Raw genomic sequence first — 27999 nt, forward strand, 5'->3', positions numbered from 1 at the left:
AGTACCCAAGGACATGTCACATCACAATCGCTAAGATGGCGAAGACCGCTCCCTGGTTGTTTTCGACTGCAGTCACAACTTTTTTGTTTTGTGGTTGGATTGTCGGCCTCGCTCAACCGGGATTGATCCGAAGTGAGGAATGTGTCTCTGGTGATAATTATTGTCACAGATCTGACGTCTGCGCTTATGTGTTTACGTTCAACGTTGACGGAGATGGCACCTGCCCTGACCTTAACAAGACGCTGGTCGAGTTTGGCGACGTTATAGCCGATGTCGAACGACTTGAATCGAAAATAGTTGATGTGTGGGCGGAAATGAGAGCTTTGCGGAAAGAAAAGACGAGCAACCATGATCTGATCTATCATCAGAATGAAATCGTCCAAAATCTGCAAAATACCGTGTACACCATGTATGATTCGTTTACTGAACAGATTTCAAGTCTTGTACAACAGCTGAAAGACAGAGACTCAGAAATCAACCATCTACAGGAACAGATAACCATTATAACAGGAACAAGTCAGACGAGTCAAAGTGATGGTAAGTTAATTAATTTTCACAGATAATAGTTCAGTGCACTCAATGTAGTACTTTCACAACACTACTTTAGTGTATCAAGCTGTTTTTCTTTTCACCAATTTATGCTGTCTCTAAATTCTTATCAAAATCCCGCCCTGCGCGTAGAGGTCAACGAGAATAGGCGTATTATAAATATCTTTTATCGCTATTATTGTTTCCAATAGGGTGGGTGGAGCCACACATCAAAGGGTTAGTGGACGAAAGGTTAGAGCCAATTGTACTAAAGAAAACACATCGATCGGCATTTACAATCGTGCAATGCTTTTTTGTCTCCATATTTGTCTCCTTACTCTTTTGAAACAGACAGAACATTTATTTTTATCTTACGCCCGCTTTTTTTTTGTATATCTACATATTTATATATATGTATATATACACAAAATGTATACAATGTACCCTCATATATATATATATATATATATATATATATTATATATATATATATATATATATGTGTGTGTGTGTGTGTGTGTGTGTGTGTGTGTGTGTGTGTGTGTGTGTGTGTGTGCCGAATGACGCATCCCTCGTGAAGAACATTGATGAACCGTGACAGAGATTTGGAACAATGTTTAGTTAATGAGTACTTCACAGTTTTATGTTGCTTCCCTGTTGCAGATTTGACAATCCTCGAATTTGAGACGACCGAAACAATTGTGACCGTATCTCAACCAATTCCTGAACTATCTGCACTAACTGCTTGCATTTGGGTGAAAATTACCGAGTCTGGACACGACGCAGCATTTGTGTCCTACGCTATACCTGGACATGATAATGAATTTCTAATCTACTATTATAGCATCGGCTTCACATTTTTCATTGGCAATAAAATGCTGGCCGTTCCTTCACCACCTCTTGATGACGGTGCTTGGCATCACGTGTGCATCACGTGGTCTTCACATGATGGCAGCTTGAAGTATTATCATAATGGTGTTCTCTATCAAGCTGGAGCAGCTTATCATACGGGATACACGATAGCAAGTGGTGGTGTAATGGTGTTGGGACAAGAACAGGACATTGTAGGTGGTCGATTCGATGCAAACCAGGCACTTGTTGGTAGTTTGACACAATTCCACATGTGGTCAAGGGTGCTTGATGGAGATGAAATCAAATCAATAATAGGAGATTGTTCAATCACCGGTAATATGTTAGCATGGAATATTTCTAATCTGCATATAGAGGGCGATGTTTCTTTGAAAACCAAAGACGTTTGCGGTAAGTCTCATACATCAAAATTGCTTTACAAATGATCAGATATCAGGCCTGGTTATTTCAGCAGCCCTCTGCATGTACACGACAGCTTTAAAAGGCATATGAAGTTAACTACCTATCAAAGTACTGGGAAATTCAACTCTCGTTTTATATAATATAAACATGGCCAGCTGTCTCTAAGGATTGCTGAAAGGTACCTTTGAATGTATGAGTGGTTTTACATATTGTGTAATTGTGTATTGTGATTCTAATATTCAAAAAGCGGTATTCGGTAACGTTATCGACCTCTATAAGTTACACGACCGCTCTTTGCTCTTTCAGAAACACCTATCGTGAACAGAGCCATTGTTGAACTTAAAACGATAACTACGAATATAGTAGTCTCTAAGCCTATTCCTGAACTTGTCGCTGTGACTGCTTGCATTTGGGTGAAAATCAATGAGACTGGACACGATGCGGCTCTGGTGTCATACGCCGTATCTGGACATGACAATGAATTCCTAATCCATTACCTTGGTGCCGGCTTCCACGTATACGTCGGAAATGTACTTCTAGTCGTTACAACAAAACAAATCAATGATGGCGCATGGCATCACGTGTGTATCACATGGTCTTCAAAGGACGGCATCTGGAAGTTTTATCATAATGGGGTTGTCAAGAGCGCTGGCCGAGATTATCAGACCCATTATCACATAGAAAGAGGCGGCGTTTTAGTTTTAGGACAAGAGCAGGACGCCCTCGGAGGACGGTATGACCCGAATCAAGCTCTTGTTGGTAGTTTGACAGAATTCAACATGTGGGAAAGAGTGTTAACTGATGGTGAGATTGCAGATGTCGTTAGAGACTGTTCTGTTTCGGGAAACCTGTTCGCTTGGAACATTGATCATCTCGTCATTGAGGGTGATGTTTCACAGAGGAGTGAAGACGTATGCTGTAAGTAGAATGAGAAAAGTTCGTAGCCATTTTGTTTGCCATTCAATTACTCCAATTAAGAGATACTAGGCAGACATAGCACATACTAGATTTGTGTATTTTCCCTCTGAGCCATAGAGCGATGTAACTGGTAATGTGCTTATTCATATATTAGCCCTGTTTGTAATAATACTTCTCATCGATCTTCATTCGAATTCTCCATAAGAATGACGAATATGGATAACATACGGCCATGAACTAGAGAAATGTAATTTGCCTTTCAGGCTTTTTTAAGCTTTTAGAAAAAAAACCTTAAAACTAGAGTTTATTTTGAAATATCTGCTGATAATAACATACGTAAGAACAAACTGTGACCATGATGATATATAGATTCTAAAAATTAATATCCAACTAATGATACACACAAACTACTCATGACGTCACTATTACAAGTTCTGAAGTTTTTGTAAACGCAATCGTGTGTCATAAAGTAGGCGCTGTATTGTCCACCTACTTTGAAAAAACTGCGCAGACAGTCAATTCAGCTGAAATAATGACAAATTCATTTATTGCTATGGCGTATTATGGCGGTGGAATCCTCCCTTGCGTTCAGAGATGACAAATAAGCTGCCGCATTGAAGTTGAATAAACGTTTGCATAAACACGATAAAGTAGGGGAGTGATTGCGTTTAGATGGTCCTTGAAATGGCGTCATTGTTGCTTATTGTTGCTGTAAACATGCTATTCATTCATTGCATGTCGTTTACATAACATTCTTTGTCTGTCAGCGTCTCGCATTTCAGATCAAACTGTTCTTAAACTGAAGACCACTAACACGAATGTAATGGTCTCTCAAGTCTTTCCCGAGTTTACTGCGATATCTGCTTGCATTTGGGTCAAAATCAACGAGGCTGGACACAACGCAGCTCTAGTTTCTTACGCTATATTTGGACATGACAATGAATTTCTGATCCACTACCTTGGCGTTAGCGTCCATGTGTATATTGGAAACAAACTGTTGTTCATCGCAGAATTGCCCATTGACGATGGGTCATGGCATCATGTCTGCATCACTTGGTCTTCACATGATGGCAGCTGGAAGTATTACCACAATGGGGTCGTCAATAAAGCTGGCACAGCTCATCATATTGGCTATACTATAGCTAATGGGGGTGTGATGGTATTGGGACAAGAACAGGACGCTGTAGGTGGTCGATACGATACAAACCAGGCACTGGTCGGTAGTTTGACAAAATTCAACATGTGGTCTCGAATGCTTAGTGGGGCTGAGATTCAAAGAGTGGTAGGAGATTGTTCAACCTTTGGTGATGTATTCGCATGGAATATTGCTAATCTTCAAATAGAGGGCGATGTTTCTCTTGAAACAGAAGACGTTTGCGGTAAGTTTCAAGCATCAAATGTTGCCTTATAATCGAAATTACCAGAGCATTGACTATACAGACATAAAAGCAAAGCTTATATCACAAAAGTATGACAAGCCTGGTTCTTAGGAAGGTGATTCCTTGTAATTATGAAAATCAGAAAATTTGAACAAATTTTACGACGATTTCTTGACAGGTAGACAGTAACGGGCATTGGTATCTTATGAGGTATCATTTTTCGGATAGGACTCTTGTTCAACCTCTGTGAGTCATTTTATTGTTTTGTTGGTTTTATTCGCAGAATCACAATTCGCAAACAGAGTCATTCTCGAGCTGAAAACGGTAAACACAAACATAGTTGTCTCCAAACCAATTCCTGAGTTGGTCGCTGTTACTGCTTGCATTTGGGTGAAAATCGAAGAGGCTGGACACGATGCCGCACTGGTATCTTACGCCGTATCTGGACATGACAATGAATTTCTAATTCACTACCTTGGCGTAGGCTTCCATGTGTACGTCGGAAACGTACTTCTAGTCATCACAGCAGCGCCAATCACATGATGGGGCTTGGCATCACGTGTGCATCACATGGTCTTCAAATGATGGCAGCTGGAAGTATTATCATAACGGGGCAGTCAGCAGCGTTGGCCGTGATTACCAGACCCATTACCGCATAGAAAGTAGCGGCGTTCTAGTTTTAGGACAAGAGCAGGACACCGTCGGGGGACGATTTGACCAAAATCAAGCACTTGTTGGTAGTTTGGCAGAATTCAATATGTGGGGAGAGAGCACTGGTTGATGGTGAAATCACAGATATTGTTGGAGACTGTTCTCATTTCGGGGACTTGTTCGCTTGGAACATTGACCATCTTGTCATTGAGGGCGATGTTTCAAAGAGAAGTGAAGACGTATGCTGTAAGTCGAACTCTTACTTGTTGGAAACATCTGAGTAACAGTTGTCAATCAGAAATTGTAATTGAGAGAATGCTAGAGAGATTTGTATGATTTGGCTTTTGTTCATGATTCTCCTTTGGCCATTCAGCACTTTACGTAATTCAATTATTCATATAATAGCGGGTATTCCATATTATAACATGCAAACGATCTTATTGGAAAAGACGTCATGATAGTTGCTATATTCGCTGTGTGGCACGAATAGAGCACTGTTATGACATAACAGTAACACACAACTTCAGCAATGGATATAGTACCACTCTTTTTTCATCAGTTGACTGATAGGCTCTGCTAGCTCTCGTACTTTTATGTCGCTAACTGTTCAAAATCTCGGGTATACCATAGCTGGGTGCGGTTTATTTGTACATTAATCTCTTTCTTTCGCCTGAATAATCAATTTAGATAATATCTCGCTATAGAGGTAAGAATCTGGCTATGCTGCTACGACATTTGGAACCAACTAACTGCCATCTAGTATCGTGCACTTGACTTTGAAATTACAGCAGAAACTGTAAATTTACATCAGAATGATGTTCACTGCGATGGAATGGATGATGGGGACAAGTATGACCATGGTGATAATCTGCGTTTTTGTTCGAAGACGATAATCTAGGCTCTTCTGTGTTGGAATACTCCAAATGTTTGAGTGGAAATGACGTAGTATTTGTTGCTGTGGTGATGATGGTGGTGTACATGCTAGTCCTTCTGATGCTACTTGTAAAGGCCTTATTAGAAGTATTATTGGTATTATTAATGCCTTGCTGTATGTATACATTTCATATGGAAGATACCTAACATTCTTTGTGTCTCAGTGTCTCACATTTCAGATCGAACTGTCCTGGAATTGAAGACAGATAGCTTGATTGAGGGCGCTCCGAAGAGTGAACAACGTGCTGTATCTTCTCTCAAGAAAATTCTCCATTTTTAATTCTACAGACAGTATTTATCACTATCATCGTACCAGCATCGGTATAAACACTTCAAGACTCCTTTCAGGTGACTTTTAATACAAGTTTTTTTTTTATATCGGACGCTGGAAGACAAGTTTATTTGTGTGTGTTGACTCTGACTCAGTCTCCGGTCTGCGTGTCAAGCTGTCTTTTGTACTACGCCATTGTTCTCCTTCTGGTTCTGAACATTGTCGATAATGGCAGCAAAATCCACGAGTTCAGTCGACGTCTCGGAGATCGAAACTGCTCTGAAACAATCTTTCATCGCAGAAATCTTAGAACTGAACATCCAAGAGCTGAAAAATTTCAGTAAATGGCCATATGTTAGAGAATGGAAGAAAAAATGCAAATCTATTGCCGAGGCTCTCGCTCGACGAAATCAAATCTAAATGCCACTACATTGGGAATGCGCTCAACAACCGCGCGAAGAGTCGACTAGATGATCTTGAACAAGAAACACTCGTTAAACAGGTCAACGATACTCAGTCAATTCAACATTGCCTGCTACAAATAATACCCGTAACAAAAAGACCACAAAGACTGCGAAGCGCAAAGATACCAATCAAACTACAAATCAAGCCAAAGATTCAGAACCTGCTGCTTTATGCACTCCCAATTGTAAACACGGCCGAAAAAACGAAAATGAAATTGTAAGATGCAGTCTGTGTTTTATTTGGTATCACTTGGAGTGTGTAAATACTACTGATGAGGAAACACAAAGATATTTCTGGCCGTGCCCTGACTGCCGACTCTTGACAAATGTGGTAAGGGATGTAAAAAGTACTGTTGATCAAATGATTAATGATCAATCCAAAATTCGCGTTGAATTATCAGCACTTCAAGCAGTTAATACAGATCTGATTTCCCAACTTACTTTAAAAACAACTGAGAATGAACGTTTGCAAGTGAAATGCCATGATTTGGAAAGTGAGTGTGCAGTACTGATACGACAACTTGAAGAGTTGCGCAAGACGCAACACACGGTCTATGAAACTAATGTTGCGACCCCCGGTCAACCTTCGCAGCATTCAGGTTGTGAATCTATGAATACCAACCAGTCACCTTCCACACGACCACCTGTACCAGGTCCACCACCAACTGAAAAATCCAATGATCAGCATAACAATGACATGAAGATTTTGTTCATTGGAGACTCTTTACTACGCAATTTTTCGAGAAAATCTAATGAACTTGTTGTAAAGACCCTGCCAGGTGCTACAATTTCGCATCTGTCGCACTTTATCGCTACTGAATATTCATGTGAGAATCCATTAAGGAGATCTTTCTTAAAATTGGCGGGAACGATTGCAGCTCCACCAGTAAATCTAAGGAAGCAGTTCTAGATGACTACAGCCAACTACTTGAGCAAGCAAAGAAGATGACCACAGGTAACATTACAGTCCTTAGTATCTGCCCTAGGATAGACCCGTCTGATCCTGACTTGTTACCGAAAATTGACCTAATTAATCGCGAATTGGCTACCAAGTGCAGAGATGCTGATTCTCGTGTTGTATTTGTTGACAACGATGCACAATTTCGATTACGCGATGGCTCAGTCGACCCGTCTCTACTCCTTCGTGACGGGGTCCATTTAACTTTTACTGGCTGTGACAAACTACTTGAAAACGCAAAGCTTACCAACTACTGTTATACGAAAAGAAAGACGCGAGTCCAACGGTCAGTAAATGTGTATAGGCGTCTCGAAACTATGAACATGAACTTGAATCCTCGGCATTTTGATAACCGTGGTCGTCGAAACCAGTTGAACCGCCAACCAGCTGTGAGATGTTACTACTGTGGTGAAACTGGGCACATCCAAAGAGTATGCAGGCATGGTTCAGCATTGCAGTGTTGGACATGTGGTGACTGGGGACACAAGGCACAGCACTGCAACCGCATGTATTCTCGAAGTCATTAGATCGCAGGCGAGGAAGATAATGCCGTACGCACTGATTCTGACACCGTGATAGCAAGTAAATCGGTCAACAAAGGACTGAGGTTTGGCTACTGGAACATTCAGCATTTATCGAATAAATTAGATCAGATTGCTTATTACATAAACGCCGATACAAGAATAACCACCGATGTATTGTTTTTAGCAGAATCATTTCTTACTTCAGCTGTTTTAACAGACACTTTCACTTTTCCGGGGCTTGTATGTGAAAGAAAAGATAGAGTTGGAAAAGGAGGTGGTGGTTTATTAGCGTATATTCGACACAATATTATTTACACGAGAAGATATGATTTAGAATCTGACAATTTAGAAATTATGTGGCTAGAAATTAAACCCCCAAAATGTAGTTCTTTTTTAATTGCTGGTGTATACAGACCTCCAAACACTTCTCATGATGTTGATGTACAGATTGAATTGAATTTGGAAAAAGGTTTTTACACGGGCAAAGAGCTTATTATCTTAGGTGATTTCAATGTTGATTTGTCTGCTCCTGATGGTCAAAATCATTATATTTATCAGTCCCTACGTAATATGAATTTGGATCAAATAATCTCCGAAACAACAAGGCCCGTTTCGAAAACTTGTATTGATCACATCTATGTCTCTAACAATGAAAATATCGCTAACGTTCAAATTCCTGGGATTGGTATGTCTGATCACTACCCTATTATTTGCGTCCGCAAAAAGAACTCAAATTTTACACGTGTTTCCTCTCATTTGTCTGTTAAATTTCGCTCACTGACGCATTTTAAACAAGACTCTTTTCTTGATGACTTAGCTCATGCGCCATGGTTTTTAATTAATCTCACGAGTAATGTAAATGTTGCTACCAGACTTTGGGTTACTATTTTCAATAAGATTTGTGATATACATGCTCCTTATATTGAAAAGCGTGTGAAACATAGAAAACAGCCAGCATGGATGAATCAGTACATTTTGAATGCTATGCATGAGAGGGATGCTTTGTTAAATCAAGCTAAAGGGGACATTACTAAACTTGGTCTTTATAGACTTGCTAGAAATAAAGTAGTTCATTTGATCGACAAAGCTAAAAAGGACTACTTTATCAAAGAGCTTAATGATAATGGTTCAAATTGTAAAGCAGTGTGGAATATTTATAATAATATCACGAAACCCAGGGAACAAAAACACACTCCGATGGAGGTTAATGGCACTCTTGTTACTGATTCCACTGTGCTTGCTAATGCTTTCAACAATTATTTTTCTAGCATTCCTAAAAAACTCAACGTTTCTGTCGATGACAATCCCGACTTTTCTTTCTTGACGGAGTATCTCGATGAGAAACTTGACGGATCTTCATTCGCAATTCCTACTCTTTCTGTTGACTTTGTAAAGAAAGCTTTATCAGATTGTAAATCTACGGGCACCGATAATGTAAGCGCAAAACTACTGCGCATAGGTGCTTCGGTAATTTCAGATTCGTTGACAAAGGTGTTAAATTTAAGTATTGACAGTGCAGTCGTCCCTGATATTTTAAAATGTGCAAGAGTTGTTCCTATTTATAAAGGTTCTGGCTGTGTCACCGAAATGTCCAACTATAGACCGATTTCAATTTTACCTGCTATTTCTAAAGTTATTGAAAGACATGTACATTGTAGCTTTTATGAGTTTTTGTCTAGTAAGGATTTACTTCATAAGACACAATCTGGATTTAGAAGACACCATTCCTGTCAAACAGCTTTATTAAGAATGTGTGACGAACTGTTAAAAAATATTGACAATGGTCAAATTTCTGGTATTCTATTTTGGATTTGTCAAAAGCATTTGATCTAGTTAATCACCAAACCCTTCTTAAAAAGTTATCTTTATATGGACTAGAAATTAATGGGTTAAACTGGTTTAAATCGTTTTTATCAAATCGTTCTCAAGTAGTTACTTACATGGGTAAAATTTCGAATATTCAAAAGGTGACTGTAGGTGTGCCTCAGGGATCATTGTTGGGACCACTACTATTTACTATTTTTATCAATGATTTACCATTTACTTTGCATAATTCACAACTTGATATGTACGCTGATGACCAGACCCTTCTTACCTCTGGTATTTCTGTTCCGCATGTTAATGAATCCCTTCAAAATGATGTAATGTCGTCAAATAACTGGATTCGTAGTAATGGAATGATCATAAATGAGGGCAAAACGAAAGCCATGTTAGTCGGATCTCGTCAAAAAATAAAAGACGCTAATATTTCTGGTGAACAATTAGACATCTCTATTAATGACAAACAAATTTCATGTGTCTCCTCTGAAAAGATACTAGGACTAACATTAGACAGTTTTATTTCATGGGACAAACATATTGATAATTTGTGTCTTACTTTGAGTCGGAGAGTGGGACTAATTATGCACCTGTGTAATTTCATTCCTTTGCACCTTAGAAAAGTTTTATATACGGTTTGATTCAATCTGCCATTGATTACTGCTCTATTGTTTGGGGAAATACGACTTCTAAAAATATAGATAAGGTTTATAAAATGCAGAAGCGTGCCTTAAGAGTGATACTTAATGCTGATTTTGATACCCCAACTGAAGTACTTTTTGAAAGGTTCAATGTGCTATCTGTTAGACAACGTATTTTTTACTTTACTTGTATCATGGTGTACAAATGTTTCAGCAATACTGCTCCAAGTTATCTTATCGAAAAAATTGTTACTCTGAATGACGTTCATGCTTATCAAACACGAGGAGCCTCAACTTGTAAATTATTACTGCCTCGACTTCGTACTGAAACGGGTCAAAGGACTTTTGCCATGCGTGCAGCTCGAGCTTGGAATTCTCTGCCTGATGTGGTTAGATGCAGTACGAACATGAATAATTTCAAATCCAGTTGAACTCTTACATCAGAGACAATGTAAACAGATAGACTATTCGCATTTTAGCAGTTTTTTTATGTATGTTTCTACCTGTAGTCACTGCTCTTACATTTTACTTGTACTGATTTTATTTTTTATTTGATTTTCTATAGTTATTTTCACGTTTAAAACTTGAATATTTTATTCTTTATGTCGGACCCCATGGTAGATTACAACCTTATAGGAGTCTTTACCCTGTTTGAGTATGTAAATGGGAAATCCTTTAATGTGAAATAAATGTGAAATAGCACAAACGTAATAGTCTCTAAAATGATTCCTGAGTTGTCTGCTGTAAGTGCCTGCATTTGGGTGAACATCAACGAGGATGGACACAACGCAGCCCTAGTTTCCTATGCTGTGCCAGAACATGACAATGAATTTCTCATCCACTATTTTGGCATTGGTTTCCATGTGTACATTGGCAATGTACTTCTGGTTATTCCAGCATCGCCGATCGATGATAGGTCATGGCATCACGTGTGTATCACATGGTCTTCAAGTGACGGCAGCTGGAAATATTACCTCGACGGTGTTGTCAACAAAGCTGGCAGTGGACATCAAACAGGGTATGCCATAAGGAGCGGCGGCTTTCTTGTGTTGGGACAAGAACAGGATACCGTAGGAGGACGTTACCAAGCAAGCCAAGCACTGGTTGGTAGTCTCACAGAATTCAATATGTGGTCAACAGCAATGAATGACAATAAAATTGCCACCGTCACTGGGTATTGCTCAATTGGCGGCGATGTTTTCAATTGGAATATCGGTGATCTTTACATAGAGGGCGATGTTTCAATGAAGATTGAAGATATCTGTTGTAAGTATATTCTGTTAATAATTACTCCAACCTTTCTATGTTCACGTTGTTGCGTTTAGCATTCCACGTAGCTGAAAAGTAATAAATACGATCTTTAAACATAGTTGGGAAATTTGGTGTGTTGATGTCTTGGCGAAAAAGTATTCACATTGTTGGGGGATTCCGGAAAAAAATTGAAATGTCGGGCACAGTTTTCATATTCTTGCCGATGTGAATAAATTCTACCTCATATTGGAACCTGAAATGTAATCCCAATTTCAAGGCCCTAAATCCGCAAGTCATAATATATTCATATATATTTTCCGAAGTCATTTTATCTTATTATATTAATGGCCAGTTTCTTCCATGTTATTTCTATTAATTCCACTTTTAAAAGTAAGTTATCATTGTTTTGAATGTATATTGTGTCTTAGCGTGCATCTAGAATATGGCCACATATTGTAGCTTTATACAAAATCTAGATGTCGTACATTTACTCAGTGAAAGAAACGCAAAAGCTATGTGATAAACAGGTCCTTCGGTATTTACTGACCAACACTGCAAAGAGGTTTATTGACTTTGGGAGCCATCTTGTTATAACGTCACAGTAGTTTCAATGGAGGTACTTGTTTAAATGTAAGGCGGAATTTCCATTGGACTTTAGGGTCTGCTCAGAGCAGAAATGTCAAAACATACACAGCTAGTGTTGTCAAATAGATGTAATTTTAGAACTTGTAATGCAAAATTAATTTCTAAAAGAAAAGAGAGGCAAATACTAGGCCTTTTGAGCCACACATTTAAAAGGTTTCTTTTGTGTTTGTTTCAGTATCTCATATTTCAGATACGACAATACTCAAACTGACTTCAGTTAGTACCAATGTGGTTGTATCTAAACCAATTCCCACACTCTCTGCTTTGACCTGCTTGCCTTTGGGTTCAAATAAATGAGACTGGACACGATGCAGCTTTTGTGTCTTACGCCACATCTGAACACGACAATGAATTTTTAATCCACTATTATGGCGTCGGTTTCCACGTGTACATTGACGGTGTCCTGCTAGTTATTCGAACAGCGCCTATCGATGATGGAGCATGGCATCACGTGTGCGTCACGTGGTCTTCTAGTGATGGCGGTTGGAAATATTATCACAATGGCGTCATCAGCAAAGAAGGAAGTGACTTTCAGACTTGGCATGCCATAAGCAGTGGTGGATTTTTAATCTTGGGACAGGAACAGGACGCTGTCGGAGGAAGATATGATACTAATCAAGCAATGGTTGGTAGTTTAACAGAATTCAACTTGTGGTCCAGATCACTTACTGCCGATGAAATTGCTGCAACTGCCGGAGATTGTTCAATTGGTGGCGATGTCTTTTCTTGGAATATCGGTGATCTCTTCATAGAGGGGGACGTTCTTCTGAAGATAGAAGACGTATGCTGTAAGTGAAAAGTTCAGTCCTCTAGCGAAATTGCACCCTAATGTCACATAAAATGAACTCTTATATCCTTCATAAGGCACAGGTTCGTACATCAGACAAACCAGCAACTAAATCTCAACTAAACCTCATATTTGATGTCTTGTAATTGTTCCAGTGCTCTATTCCCACGATAAAACGGGTAATTAATTATTCCGAATGAAGGTATTTTCATGGTCGCTTTTCACGGTCTCGTTATTAAGGTCATCAAAATCGACATTACGATAAGTTAAATTTTTCGCCTAATTTGTTATACTTTTTCTTCCAGTGTCGCATATCTCTAATCGCACGATCGTTGTACTGCGGAGTCCGAATACCAACGTAATTGTCTCCGAACTGATACCTGAGATGTCCAGTCTGACTGCTTGCATTTGGGCAAAAATCGTCGAGGTTGGACACAATGCAGCTCTGGTGTCCTATGCTGCATCTGAACACGACAATGAATTTTTAATCCACTATCTTGGCGAAGGCTTCCACGTCTACATCAGCAACGCCCTGCTAATCATCAAAGCCCCGCCTATCGATGATGGTGCATGGCATCACGTGTGCTTCACGTGGTCGTCAGGCGATGGTCACTGGCAATATTACCACAATGGCGTCCTTACCAAGAGTGGTCGTGGGTTCCAATCCGGTAATGGGGTGAAAAGCAGTGGCTATTTAGTTTTAGGCCAGGAACAGGACACTGTCGGTGGAGGATATGACACAAACCAGGCACTCGTTGGTAGCTTAACACATTTCAACATGTGGTCAAGGGTACTTCCAGCAGACGTAATTTCAGAATTAGAAAGAAATTGTTCCCTTGTTGGCGATGTATTTGCTTGGAATATTGGAGATCTTTATATGGAAGGTGACGTTTCCATGGAGATAGGAGACATTTGTTGAAAGCCATTCAGGCTAATCTTTAGTTTTTTCATATTGTAGAGGACATTACTAATGAATGATCAAGATTAAAGTATATTTGTCATGTTGTACTAATTATCTGGCAGCGGATAAAACACAATCAAATCGGTTTCTTTTTCTCTTCGAACTTGGTGAGCAAATCTAATTAAATAATAAGCAACTTTTTTCCTCTATACTCAAATGTTATTATACCAGGATTATTGATAATTTGATTCATCCTTAATTCTGGGTATACTTTTAGCCAGGTTATTTAGTTGGTACCTTATACTTTCAGTCGAGACTTTGAGATTAACTCCAAGATAGCTTTTCCGACTTCATGTTTTACAATTTACGTGCCCTTTGCTTGTGTGCACTCATCCTCGATCCTGTGAAGTAAAGTAAAATTCCACTTTTATAATGGCTTTAACATAGGACATAGTGGCCACTTCGAATTTTTAAATCGTAGAATTAAGGGTTATTTTTTCCTCTAACCCCAAATTTTGATTACAGAGACAGACAAGCAAAAGCTTAAAAATTTTCTTTACCGTTTCTGCAATGTTGTCATTACAAATAACCAAGGTGTCATCAAAAGCTGCAAGATTATTCAGCCATATTCCGTCATGAATATCCACACCCAGGTTATTTTCCAGTTGGCCTTACCCTCTATGCTGGTAACATGTAGACGATAAATCAATAAATACGTACTATAAAATGAATTGTCTTTCAAAATTGCTCTCAACACTGTTCCCATGCTGCAAAGTTTTGAGCAGGCAAGGCGTGTGCACGCTATGTGAACATGTTAGCTGTAGAGCACTGCGCTTGAGCTTTGCATTACTAAAACATGAATATTTCTACAAGTGATGGATACATTGATGTATTTGAATAATGAATGTTTATGACTCTTTTTTATTCCTGTATATTGTTCATCAGTACTTTTATGTTTCCATGTACAAACCCTTTACAATGAACCCGAAAATTAGACTCAAATTCCATTAATTGTTAAATAAATAATGTCAATATATTGAACTGACTTGAATTGTTTTCAATCCTGTGTGATTGGCTTTTTAGCCATTTCTTGAATGGAAAACTTGTGTGAATGTACACATGACACTGACGGTACCTCTTCAAACATGCTAAAGTATTCAATCGGTTTGATTTGTCCAACTGATGATCAAGTTGTCGCATGTAAAATGTTTGAAGGTATATATATATATATATATATATATTATATATATATATATATATATATTATATATATATATATATATAACAGAGAGTAAGTTTATATATATATAATATATATATATAATATATAGATGAAAGTCCGGAGCTGGATTATTAGATTAAAACATTTATTCGCTACTCAGAGTTTCGTGCATCTTGCGATGCAGTCATCAGGCAACTGCCAAATACAAACCAATACATTCTAGAGTAATGAGAAAATAGAACAAAGGCATTCTGAATGGAACATATCGTGATGCGCGTATTTACGCGCGCGTATACGTGTTTAATTTATGTGGGATAGCAGAAATCTTTTAGAGTGCCTGCAGCACGAAATTAGCTCATTTCTTTTGTTGAGCGTTGCCATGGTTGGTCTACATATGATAAAAAACTTTTCCCACAAACACAAGTAGCACTTCTTGTTGGTATTGGCGTATGGCTTAGCTTGTTTTACCTTTCTCCATTTGTTTCATACTCAATGTTCTGGTCTTTTAAATTCAAAATATATTTACTTAACTCAGTTGCATTTTTATAGAGTTGGTTTTTGAACGAGCAAATATGGTTTCTATATCTAAATTTAAATGTTGTATCACATAGTCCGATGTAAGTTTGTTTTGTGTCCGATGTAACGACTTCCGCTTGGTATACTATATATATATATATATATATATATATATATATATATATATATATATATATATATATATATATATATAAACTTACTCTCTGTTATATGTTTGGGACGTACAATTGTATTTGAAGATGGTGTTAAAATTTGATAAATTATATTTCTTTTGGTAGCGACATTATGAAACCAACTCAGAGAGTTTGTTTAACAGCGTAGATTTCTCAACATTGATAATGTGCAGCTTTTCTGATATATAAAGATTTCATCGCTTACTTATGTTAGAGTAGCTCGATGCTTTAATTTGTCAATAATTGATCACGAGACGTCAAAGACCTGGTTTTTGCCTTTTAAATTCCATACAACTTTTGGCAGTTCTGTACTGATAGAGTGTTTCTCGTTGCCGAACGATTGCATATGGTTAGTGACAAAGTTGAATAATTGAATATTTTTTAACACAAGAATAGCGGCCACTTTGATTACAGCTGTCGTTTTGTTTCTTTTCCAATGACCATTTTTGTTTGCACGGTGACGAGCACCCCAAACTCTGATAAAATATACAGGGCACCTATGCTTCAGGGAACCTAGTGTTATAGAAGTTTTCATATAAGATATTAATTAATGGCAAACAATAGCTCTCTACGTTGAAACAAAAACTGGGCATTTAATGTTGATGACAGGGTTTATTTTCAAACTAATTTTTACTTTACGTGAAACCGTTTTACTTAAATATGATCTTGAAAAAATTCGGATGTCATTTACAACATTAACTCCTGTGGAGTGCGATTAGCTGCTGTATCAACACTTACATCATTTATTTATCTGTTTATATATTTAAACAAGCCTCTGATAATTTGCTGCCGCATTATATTTTATAAACCATATCCTAGAGCATTGAATGAAAAATGTATTTCTAATGGACATCAGTCGGCAATCTTTTGAGAAGGGTTTTGACGTATAATCGTAAAGTGGAAATAATATCTAAGGAACCTAACGTCTGACTTTTATGCCACTCACTTCGGAATTGGTCTATTTGTGCAAATTTTGTACAAAAGTCTAGTATTTTGATTAAAATTATATACGAAAGGATAGAGCTTGCCTGATTCTTTAATATACGGGACTTTTGTGAATGGTTTGGGGTTATTATTATTATTATATTATTATTATTATTATATTATTATTATTATTATTATTATTATTATTATGAGTATTTAGTTCATTTTCAAAAAAATAATTTCATCTGAACTCAAAACGGTTATCCTTTTTTTTTAGTTATGAGCTGCACCTTTTAACACAATAAGTGCGAGATTAGCATTTTCTTTGTTCGGTTATTTGCTTGGTTATATAGTCCTTTAAAATGTAAGGTTACAGTTGAGGTCGGTGTCCGGCCGAAGGCCCCCGCGGCCCAAACGTTCTATGCATTGTTTCGCTACAATCAGATTTATTAGAAAGACCTTGAAAGATAACACGTGTAAACAATATAAATCTTGGCATGACCCCTTAAGGTAGTTCGCGCCTCAAAAATTGAAAGACAAACTTTTGCCCAAACTTCCCTCAAGAAAAGGTAAAACCACTCTCCTTCGAAATCAAGAACAAAAATCAGGAGTCACTGTGCAAAAATCCGATACCAGAGTAACAATTTGTCTAATGTTTACTGATACATGAAATTCAAAATGGCCACCATCCCTGTGTTAATCCTATGGGGAGAATAAAATTTCCAATTTGAACAAAAATAAGACTTCTTTTCTTCCATGTGCTGCACAATGAGCCCCAACAAGTGGTATAGGCCAAAAAGGTATCGTTTAAGTCTGAGAGTCCGAATGTATGTCCCAGAGGCACATTTTACCTTAAGGTAGAACGCACCTCGGGGACAGACATTCGGACTCTCAAACTTTTACAATTCTCTTCTGATATACCACATGTGGGGGTTCATTGTAAAGCTCTTGGTGAAAGAAAACTTTTCACCGGCTTAGTTTTTTGAAATTCGAAAATTTTTATTTTTCGCCATATAGTTAACACAGGGATGGCGGCCATTTTGAATTTCTAGTATCGGTAAATCTTGGGTTATTTGTTTCTCTAGTACAAAAATTTGCACGGTGACCCCCTATTTTTATTCTTGATTTTGAAAGAGAATGATTGAAAGATTCCTTGAGGAAAGTTAGAGCAAAAGTTTAAGTCTTTCACTTTCGAGGTGCATATTACCTTAATAAAGATTACGCACTATCTGATATCAATATTAACCTATTCACTGGTACAGGTAAAGTTATCGTGCTGTAAATCAGTAGCCAAGGACATGTCACAACACAATCGCTAAGATGGCGAAGACAGCTCGCTCGTTGTTTACGACTGCAGTCACAACGTTTTTGTTTTGTGGTTGGATTGTCAGTCATGCTCAACCGGGATTAATCCAAAGTGAGGAATGTGTCACTGGTGACAATTACTGTCACAGATCCGACGTCTGCGCTTATGTGTTTACGTTCAACGTTGACGGAGATGGCACCTGCCCTGATCTTAACAAGACGCTGGTCGAGTTTGGCGACGTTATAGCCGACGTCGAACGACTTGAATCGAAATAGTTGATGTGTGGGCGGAAATGAGAGCTTTGCGGAAAGAAAAGACGAGCAATCATGATCTGATCTATCATCAGAATGAAATCGTCCAAAATCTGCAAAATACCGTGTACACCATGTATGATTCGTTTACTGAACAGATTTCAAGTCTTGTACAACAGCTGAAAGACAGAGACTCAGAAATCAACCATCTACAGGAACAGATAGCCATTATAACAGGAACAAGTCAGACGAGTCAGAGTGATGGTAAGTTAATTAATTTTCACAGATAATAGTGCAGTGCACTCAATGTAGTACTTTCACAACACTACTTTAGTGTATCAAGCTGTTTTTCGTTTCACCAATTTATCCTGTCTCTAAATTCTTATCAAAATCCCGCCCTGCGCGTAAAGGTCAACGAGAATAGGCGTATTATAAATATCTTTTATAGCTATTATTGTTTCCAATAGGGAGGGTGGAGCCACACATCAAAGGGTTAGTGGACGAAAGGTTAGAGCCAATTGTACTAAAGAAAAAGACATCGATCGGCATTTACAATCGTGCAATGCTTTTTTGTCTCCATATTTGTCTCCTTACTCTTTGTGAAAGAGATAGAACATTTATTTTATCTTACGCCGCTTTTTCTCATTTGTATATATACATATTTATATATATGTATATATACACAAAATGTATACAATGTATCCTCATATATATATATATATATATAATATATATATATATATATATATATATATATATATATATATATATATGTGTGTGTGTGTGTGTGTGTGTGTGTGTGTGTGTGTGTGTGTGTGTGTGTGTGTGTGTGTGTGTGTGTGTGCCGAATGACGCATCCCTCGTGAAGAACATTGATGAAACGTGACAGAGATTTGGAACAATGTTTGGTTAATGAGTACTTCACAGTTTTATGTTGCTTCCCTGTTGCAGATTTGACAATCCTCGAATTTGAGACGACCGAAACAATTGTGACCGTATCTCAACCAATTCCTGAACTATCTGCACTAACTGCTTGCATTTGGGTGAAAATTACTGAGTCTGGACACAACGCAGCATTTTTGTCCTACGCTATACCTGGACATGATAATGAATTTCTAATCTACTATTATAGCATCGGCTTCACATTTTTCATTGGCAATAAAATGCTGGCCGTTCCTTCACCACCTCTTGATGACGGTGCTTGGCATCACGTGTGCATCACGTGGTCTTCACATGATGGCAGCTTGAAGTATTACCATAATGGTGTTCTCTATCAAGCTGGAGCAGCTTATCATACGGGATACACGATAGCAAGTGGTGGTGTAATGGTGTTGGGACAAGAACAGGACATTGTAGGTGGTCGATTCGATGCAAACCAGGCACTTGTTGGTAGTTTGACACAATTCCACATGTGGTCAAGGGTGCTTGATGGAGATGAAATCAAATCAATAATAGGAGATTGTTCAATCACCGGTAATATGTTAGCATGGAATATTTCTAATCTGCATATAGAGGGCGATGTTTCTTTGAAAACCAAAGACGTTTGCGGTAAGTCTCATACATCAAATTTGCTTTATAAATGATCAGATATCAGGCCTGGTTATTTCAGCAGCCCTCTGCATGTACACGACAGCTTTAAAAGGCATATGAAGTTAACTACCTATCAAAGTACTGGGAAATTCAACTCTCGTTTTATATAATATAAACATGGCAAGCTGTCTCTAAGGATTGCTGAAAGGTAACTTTGAATGTATGAGTGGTTTTACATATTGTGTAATTTGTGTATTGTGATTCTAATATTCAAAAAGCGGTATTCGGTAACGTTATCGACCTCCATAAGTTACACGACCGCTCTTTGCTCTTTCAGAAACACCTATCGTGAACAGAGCCATTGTTGAACTTAAAACAACAAATACGAATATAGTAGTCTCTAAGCCAATTCCTGAACTTGTCGCTGTGACTGCTTGCATTTGGGTGAAAATCAATGAGACTGGACACGATGCGGCACTGGTGTCATACGCCGTATCTGGACATGACAATGAATTCCTAATCCATTACCTTGGTGCTGGCTTCCACGTATACGTCGGAAATGTACTTCTAGTCGTTACAACAAAACAAATCAATGATGGCGCATGGCATCACGTGTGTATCACATGGTCTTCAAAGGACGGCATCTGGAAGTTTTATCATAACGGGGTGTCAAGAGCGCAGGCCGAGATTATCAGACCCATTATGAAATAGAAAGCAGCGGCGTTTTAGTTTTAGGACAAGAGCAGGACGCCCTCGGAGGACGGTATGACCCGAATCAAGCTCTTGTTGGTAGTTTGACAGAATTCAACATGTGGGAAAGAGTGTTAACTGATGGTGAGATTGCAGATGTCGTTAGAGACTGTTCTGTTTCGGGAAACCTGTTCGCTTGGAACATTGATCATCTCGTCATTGAGGGTGATGTTTCACAGAGGAGTGAAGACGTATGCTGTAAGTAGAATGAGAAAAGTTCGTAGCCATTTTGTTTGCCATTCAATTACTCCAATTAAGAGATACTAGGCAGACATAGCATATACTAGCTTTGCGTTTTTCCCTCTGAGCCATAGAGCGATGTAACTGGTAATGTGCTTATTCATATATTAGCCCTGTTTGTAATAATACTTCTCATCGATCTTCATTCGAATTCTCCATAAGAATGACGAATATGGATAACATACGGCCATGAACTAGAGAAATGTAATTTGCCTTTCAGGCTTTTTTAAGCTTTTTAGAAAAAAAACCTTAAAACTAGAGTTTATTTTGAAATATCTGCTGATAATAACATACGTAAGAACAACTGTGACCATGATGATATATAGATTCTAAAAATTAATATCCAACTAATGATACACACAAACTACTCATGACGTCACTATTACAAGTTCTGAGTTTTTGTAAACGCAATCGTGTGTCATAAAGTAGGCGCTGTATTGTCCACCTACTTTGAAAAAACTGCGCAGACGGTCAATTCAGCTGAAATAATGACAAATTCATTTATTGCTATGGCGTATTATGGCGGTGGAATCCTCACTTGCGTTCAGAGATGACAAATTATGCTGCCACATTAAAGTTGAATAAATGTTTGCATAAACACGATAAAGTAGGGGAGTGATTGGCGTTTTGATGGTCCTTGAAATGGCATCATTGTTGCTTATTGTTGCTGTAAACATGCTATTCATTCATTGCATGTCGTTTACATAACATTCTTTGTCTGTCAGCGTCTCGCATTTCAGATCAAACTGTTCTTAAACTGAAGACCACTAACACGAATGTAATGGTCTCTCAAGTCTTTCCCGAGTTTACTGCGATATCTGCTTGCATTTGGGTCAAAATCAACGAGGCTGGACACAACGCAGCTCTAGTTTCTTACGCTATATTTGGACATGACAATGAATTTCTGATCCACTACCTTGGCGTTAGCGTCCATGTGTATATTGGAAACAAACTGTTGTTCATCGCAGAATTGCCCATTGACGATGGGTCATGGCATCACGTCTGCATCACTTGGTCTTCACATGATGGCAGCTGGAAGTATTACCACAATGGGGTCGTCAATAAAGCTGGCACAGCTCAACATATTGGCTATACTATAGCTAATGGGGTGTGATGGTATTGGGACAAGAACAGGACGCTGTAGGTGGTCGATACGATACAAACCAGGCACTGGTCGGTAGTTTGACAAAATTCAACATGTGGTCTCGAATGCTTAGTGGGGATGAGATTCAAAGAGTGGTAGGAGATTGTTCAACCTTTGGTGATGTATTCGCATGGAATATTGCTAATCTTCAAATAGAAGGCGATGTTTCTCTGAAACAGAAGACGTTTGCGGTAAGTTTCAAGCATCAAATGTTGCCTTATAATCGAAATTACCAGAGCATTATCTATATTGACAGAAAAGCAAAGACTTGTATCACAAAAGTATGACAAGCCTGGTTCTTAGGAAGGTGATTCCTTGTAATTATGAAAATCAGAAAATTTGAACAAATTTTACGACGATTTCTTGACAGGTAGACAGTAACGGGCATTGGTATCTTATGAGGTATCATTTTTCGGATAGGACTCTTGTTCAACCTCTGTGAGTCATTTTATTGTTTTGTTGGTTTTATTCGCAGAATCACAATTCGCAAACAGAGTAATCCTCGAGCTGAAAACGGTAAACACAAACATAGTTGTCTCCAAACCAATTCCTGAGTTGGTCGCTGTTACTGCTTGCATTTGGGTGAAAATCGAAGAGGCTGGACACGATGCCGCACTGGTATCCTACGCCGTATCTGGACATGACAATGAATTTCTAATTCACTATCTTGGCGTAGGCTTCCATGTGTACGTCGGAAATGTACTTCTAGTCATCACAGCAGCGCCAATCAATGATGGGGCATGGCATCACGTGTGCATCACATGGTCTTCAAATGATGGCAGCTGGAAGTATTATCATAACGGGGCAGTCAGCAGCGTTGGCCGTGATTATCAGACCCATTACGGCATAGAAAGCAGCGGCGTTTTAGTTTTAGGACAAGAGCAGGACTCTCTCGGGGGACGATTTGACCAGAATCAAGCACTTGTTGGTAGTTTGACGGAATTCAATATGTGGGAGAGAGCACTGGTTGATGGTGAAATCACAGATATTGTTGGAGACTGTTCTCATTTCGGGGACTTGTTCGCTTGGAACATTGACCATCTTGTCATTGAGGGCGATGTTTCAAAGAGAAGTGAAGACGTATGCTGTAAGTCGAACTCTTACTTGTTGGAAACATCTGAGTAACAGTTGTCAATCAGAAATTGTAATTGAGAGAATGCTAGAGAGATTTGTTTTGATTTGGCTTTTGTTCATGATTTCACCTTTGGCCATTCAGCACTTTACGTAATTCAATTATTCATATAATAGCGGCTATTCCATTTTATAACATGCAAACGATCTTATTTGAAAAGACGACATGATAGTTGCTATATTCGCTGTGTCGCACGAATAGAGCACTGTTATGACATAACAGTAACACACAACTTCAGCAATGGATATAGTACCACTCTTTTTTCATCAGTTGACTGATAGGCTCTGCTAGCTCTCGTGCTTTTATGTCGCTAACTGTTCAAAATCTCGGGTATACCATAGCTGGGTGCGGTTTATTTGTACATTAATCTCTTTCTTTCGCCTGAATAATCAATTTAGATAATATCTCGCTATAGAGGTAAGAATCTGGCTATGCTGCTACGACATTTGGAACCAACTAACTGCCATCTAGTATCGTGCACTTGACTTTGAAATTACAGCAGAAACTGTAAATTTACATCAGAATGATGTTCACTGCGATGGAATGGATGACGAGGACAAGTATGACCATGGTGATAATCTGCGTTTTGTTCGAAGAAGATAATGTAGGCTCTTCTGTGTTGGAATACTCCAAATGTTTGAGTGGACATGACGTAGTATTTGTTGCTGTGGTGATGATGGTGGTGTACATGCTAGTCCTTCTGATGCTACTTGTAAAGGCGTTATTAGAAGTATTATTGGTATTATTAATGCCTTGCTGTATGTATACATTTCATATGGAAGATACCTAACATTCTTTGTGTCTCAGTGTCTCACATTTCAGATCGAACTGTCCTGGAATTGAAGACAGATAGCACAAACGTAATAGTCTCTAAAATGATTCCTGAGTTGTCTGCTGTAAGTGGCTGCATTTGGGTGAACATCAACGAGGATGGACACAACGCAGCCCTAGTTTCCTATGCTGTGCCAGAACATGACAATGAATTTCTCATCCACTATTTTGGCATTGGTTTCCATGTGTACATTGGCAATGTACTTCTGGTAATTCCAGCATCGCCGATCGATGATAGGTCATGGCATCACGTGTGTATCACATGGTCTTCAAGTGACGGCAGCTGGAAATATTACCTTGACGGTGTTGTCAACAAAGCTGGCAGTGGACACCAAACAGGGTATGCCATGAGGAGCGGCGGCTTTCTGGTGTTGGGACAAGAACAGGATACCGTAGGAGGACGTTACCAAACAAGCCAAGCACTGGTTGGTAGTCTGACAGAATTCAATATGTGGTCAACAGCAATGAATGACAATGAAATTGCCACCGTCACTGGGTATTGCTCAATTGGCGGCGATGTTTCAATTGGAATATCGGTGATCTTTACATAGAGGGCGATGTTTCAATGAAGATTGAAGATGTCTGTTGTAAGTATATTCTGTTAATAATTACTCCAACCTTTCTATGTTCACGTTGTTGCATTTAGCATTCCACGTAGCTGAAAAGTAATAAATACGATCTTTAAACATAGTTGGGAAATTTGGTGTGTTGATGTCTTGGCGAAAAAGTATTCACATTGTTGGGGGATTCCGGAAAAAAATTGAAATGTCGGGCACAGTTTTCATATTCTTGCCGATGTGAATAAATTCTACCTCATATTGGAACCTGAAATGTAATCCCAATTTCAAGGCCCTAAATCCGCAAGTCATAATATATTCATATATATTTTCCGAAGTCATTTTATCTTATTATATTAATGGCCAGTTTCTTCCGTGTTATTTCTATTAATTTCACTTTTAAAAGTAAGTTATCATTGTTTTGAATGTATATTGTGTCTTAGCGTGCATCCTAGAATATGGCCACATATTTGTAGCTTTATACAAAATCTAGATGTCGTACATTTACTCAGTGAAAGAAACGCAAAAGCTATGTGATAAACAGGTCCTTCGTTATTTACTGACCAACACTGCAAAGAGGTTTATTGACTTTGGGAGCCATCTTGTTTTAACGTCACAGTAGTTTCAATGGAGGTACTTGTTTAAATGTAAGGCGGAAATTCCATTGGACTTTAGGGTCTGCTCAGAGCAGAAATGTCAAAACATACACAGCTAGTGTTGTCAAATAGAGGTAATTTTAGAACTTGTAAATGCAAAATTAATTTCTAAAAGAACCGAGAGGCAAATACTAGGCCTTTTGAGCCACACATTTAAAAGGTTTCTTTTTGTGTTTGTTTCAGTATCTCATATTTCAGATACGACAATACTCAAACTGACTTCAGTAAGTACCAATGTGGTTGTATCTAAACCAATTCCCACACTCTCTGCTTTGACTGCTTGCATTTGGGTTCAAATAAATGAGACTGGACACGATGCAGCTTTTGTGTCTTACGCCACTTCTGAACACGACAATGAATTTTTAATCCACTATTATGGCGTCGGCTTCCACGTGTACATTGACGGTGTCCTGCTAGTTATTCGAACAGCGCCTATTGATGATGGCGCGTGGCATCACGTGTGCTTCGCTTGGTCTGCTAGTGATGGCGGCTGGAAATATTACCACAATGGCGTCATCAGCAAAGAAGGAACTGACTTTCAGAATGGGCATCCCATAAGCAGTGGTGGATTTTTAGTCTTGGGACAGGAACAGGACGCTGTCGGAGGAAGATATGATACTAATCAAGCAATGGTTGGTAGTTTAACAGAATTCAACTTGTGGTCCAGATCACTTACTGCCGATGAAATTGCTGCAACTGCCGGAGATTGTTCAATTGGTGGCGATGTCTTTTCTTGGAATATCGGTGATCTCTTCATAGAGGGGGACGTTCTTCTGAAGATGGAAGACGTATGCTGTAAGTGAAAAGTTCAGTCCTCAAGCGAAATTCTAACCTTATGTCACATAAATGAACTCTTATTTCCGTCAGAATGCACAGGTTCGTACATAAGACAAACTAGCAACTAAACCTCAATTAATCTCATATTTGATTGCTTGTAATTGTTCCAGTGCTCTATTTTCATCGATAAAAGGGGGTAAATTAATTATTCCGAATGAAGGTGTTTTCATGGTTGTTTTAATACTTTCATTATGAAGGTCATCAAAATCGACATTACGATAAGTTAAATTTTCGCTTAGTTTGTTATATGTTTTCTTCCAGTGTCGCATATCTCGAATCGCACGATTGTTGTACTGCGGAGTCCAAATACCAACGTAATTGTCTCCAAACTGATACCTGAGATGTCCAGTCTGACTGCTTGCATTTGGGCAAAAATCGTCGAGGTTGGACACAATGCAGCTCTGGTGTCCTATGCTGCATCTGAACACGACAATGAATTTTTAATCCACTATCTTGGCGAAGGCTTCCACGTCTACATCAGCAACGCCCTGCTAATCATCAAAGCCCCGCCTATCGATGATGGTTCATGGCATCACGTGTGCTTCACGTGGTCGTCAGGCGATGGTCACTGGCCATATTACCACAATGGCGTCCTTACCAAGAGTGGTCGTGGGTTCCAATCCGGTAATGGGGTGAAAAGCAGTGGCTATTTAGTTTTAGGCCAGGAACAGGACACTGTCGGTGGAGGATATGACACAAACCAGGCACTCGTTGGTAGCTTAACACATTTCAACATGTGGTCAGGGGTACTGCCAGCAGACGTAATTTCAGAATTAGAAAGAAATTGTTCCCTTGTTGGCGATGTATTTGCTTGGAATATTGGAGATCTTTATATGGAAGGTGACGTTTCCATGGAGATAGGGGACATTTGTTGAAACCATTCAGGCTAATATTTAGTAGCTTTCATATTGTAGAGGACATTGCTAATGAATGATCAAGATTAAAGTATATTTATCATGTTATGATAATTATCTGTCAGGGGATGAAACACGGTCAGATTGGTTTATTTTGCTTTTCGGACTTGGTATGTATAAATGTAATTCAATAATTAAAATATAAGCAAAGTTTTGTTTATCCTAAGAGGTTATCATATCAGGATTGTTGATAATTTTATTCATCCTTAATTCTGGGTAAACTTTTAACCAGGTTATTCAGTTGGTACCTTGAGCCTTCAGTCGAGACTTTGAGATTGGCATAATATGTAGAGTGCGCGTCAAAAATAGCTTTTCGGACTCAAACATTCTTACAATTTACGTGCCCTTTGCCCGTGTTGACTCATTCTGAATCCTGTGGAGTAAAGTAAAATTTCACTTTCATTATGGCTTTAACATAGGATATAGTGGCCACTTTGAATTTTTAAATTGTAGAATTGTGGTTACTTTTCCTGTAACCAAATTTTTGATTATAGAGATAAGGAAGCAAAAGCTTAAAAAAGTTTTCTTTGCTGTTTCTGGAAAATTTTCATTACAAACAACCGAGGTGACATCAAAAGCTGCAAGATCATTGAACTATATTTCTCCATGAATATTTAAAAAAACCAGGTTATTCTGTAGTGAGCAATACCCGCTATGGTGGTAACATGTAGACGAAATATCAATAAATAAGTACTATAAAATGAATTATGTTTCATATTGCTCTCAACATTGTTCCCATGCTGCAATGTTTTAAGCAGGCAAGGCGTATGCACACTATGTGAACGTGTTAGCTGTAGAGCTATGAACTTGAAATGTACAGTACTAAAATATGAATATTGCTCCAAGTCATGCATACGTTAGTGTATTTCAATAATGAATGGATCTTTATGGATCCTCTTTTTCTTTTTTCTTTCTGTATGTTGTTCATCAGTGCTTTTATGTATCATTGTACAAACACTTTACAAGGAACCCGGAAATTAGACCCAAACTCCATAAATTGTTAAATAAATAATGTCAAGATATAGCAATAACCTGAATTTTTTCATTCTTGTTT

The 27999-nt window shown here is 38.4% G+C and overlaps 2 protein-coding genes across 2 annotated transcripts; both read left to right on the plus strand.

Annotated features, from left to right (window-relative positions):
- The first annotated feature begins 5 nt into the window (after positions 1-5).
- On the plus strand, positions 6-27976 carry LOC139120951 (uncharacterized). Its single transcript, XM_070685543.1, has 8 exons — positions 6-537; positions 1192-1788; positions 2107-2718; positions 3486-4097; positions 22494-23105; positions 23958-24568; positions 25378-25989; positions 26293-27976. The coding sequence occupies exons 1-6, from the start codon at positions 36-38 to the stop codon at positions 24530-24532; spliced, it is 3510 nt and encodes a 1169-aa protein (XP_070541644.1). The 5' UTR covers positions 6-35; the 3' UTR covers positions 24533-24568; positions 25378-25989; positions 26293-27976.
- On the plus strand, positions 12549-14982 carry LOC139120973 (neuronal pentraxin-1-like). The gene is made up of 2 exons (XM_070685563.1): positions 12549-13041; positions 13346-14982. The coding sequence occupies exons 1-2, from the start codon at positions 12876-12878 to the stop codon at positions 13957-13959; spliced, it is 780 nt and encodes a 259-aa protein (XP_070541664.1). The 5' UTR covers positions 12549-12875; the 3' UTR covers positions 13960-14982.
- Positions 27977-27999: the final 23 nt, after the last annotated feature.

The sequence above is a fragment of the Ptychodera flava genome, chromosome 2 (assembly GCF_041260155.1).
Source record: "Ptychodera flava strain L36383 chromosome 2, AS_Pfla_20210202, whole genome shotgun sequence".
NCBI classification, from domain to species: Eukaryota; Metazoa; Hemichordata; class Enteropneusta; family Ptychoderidae; genus Ptychodera; species Ptychodera flava.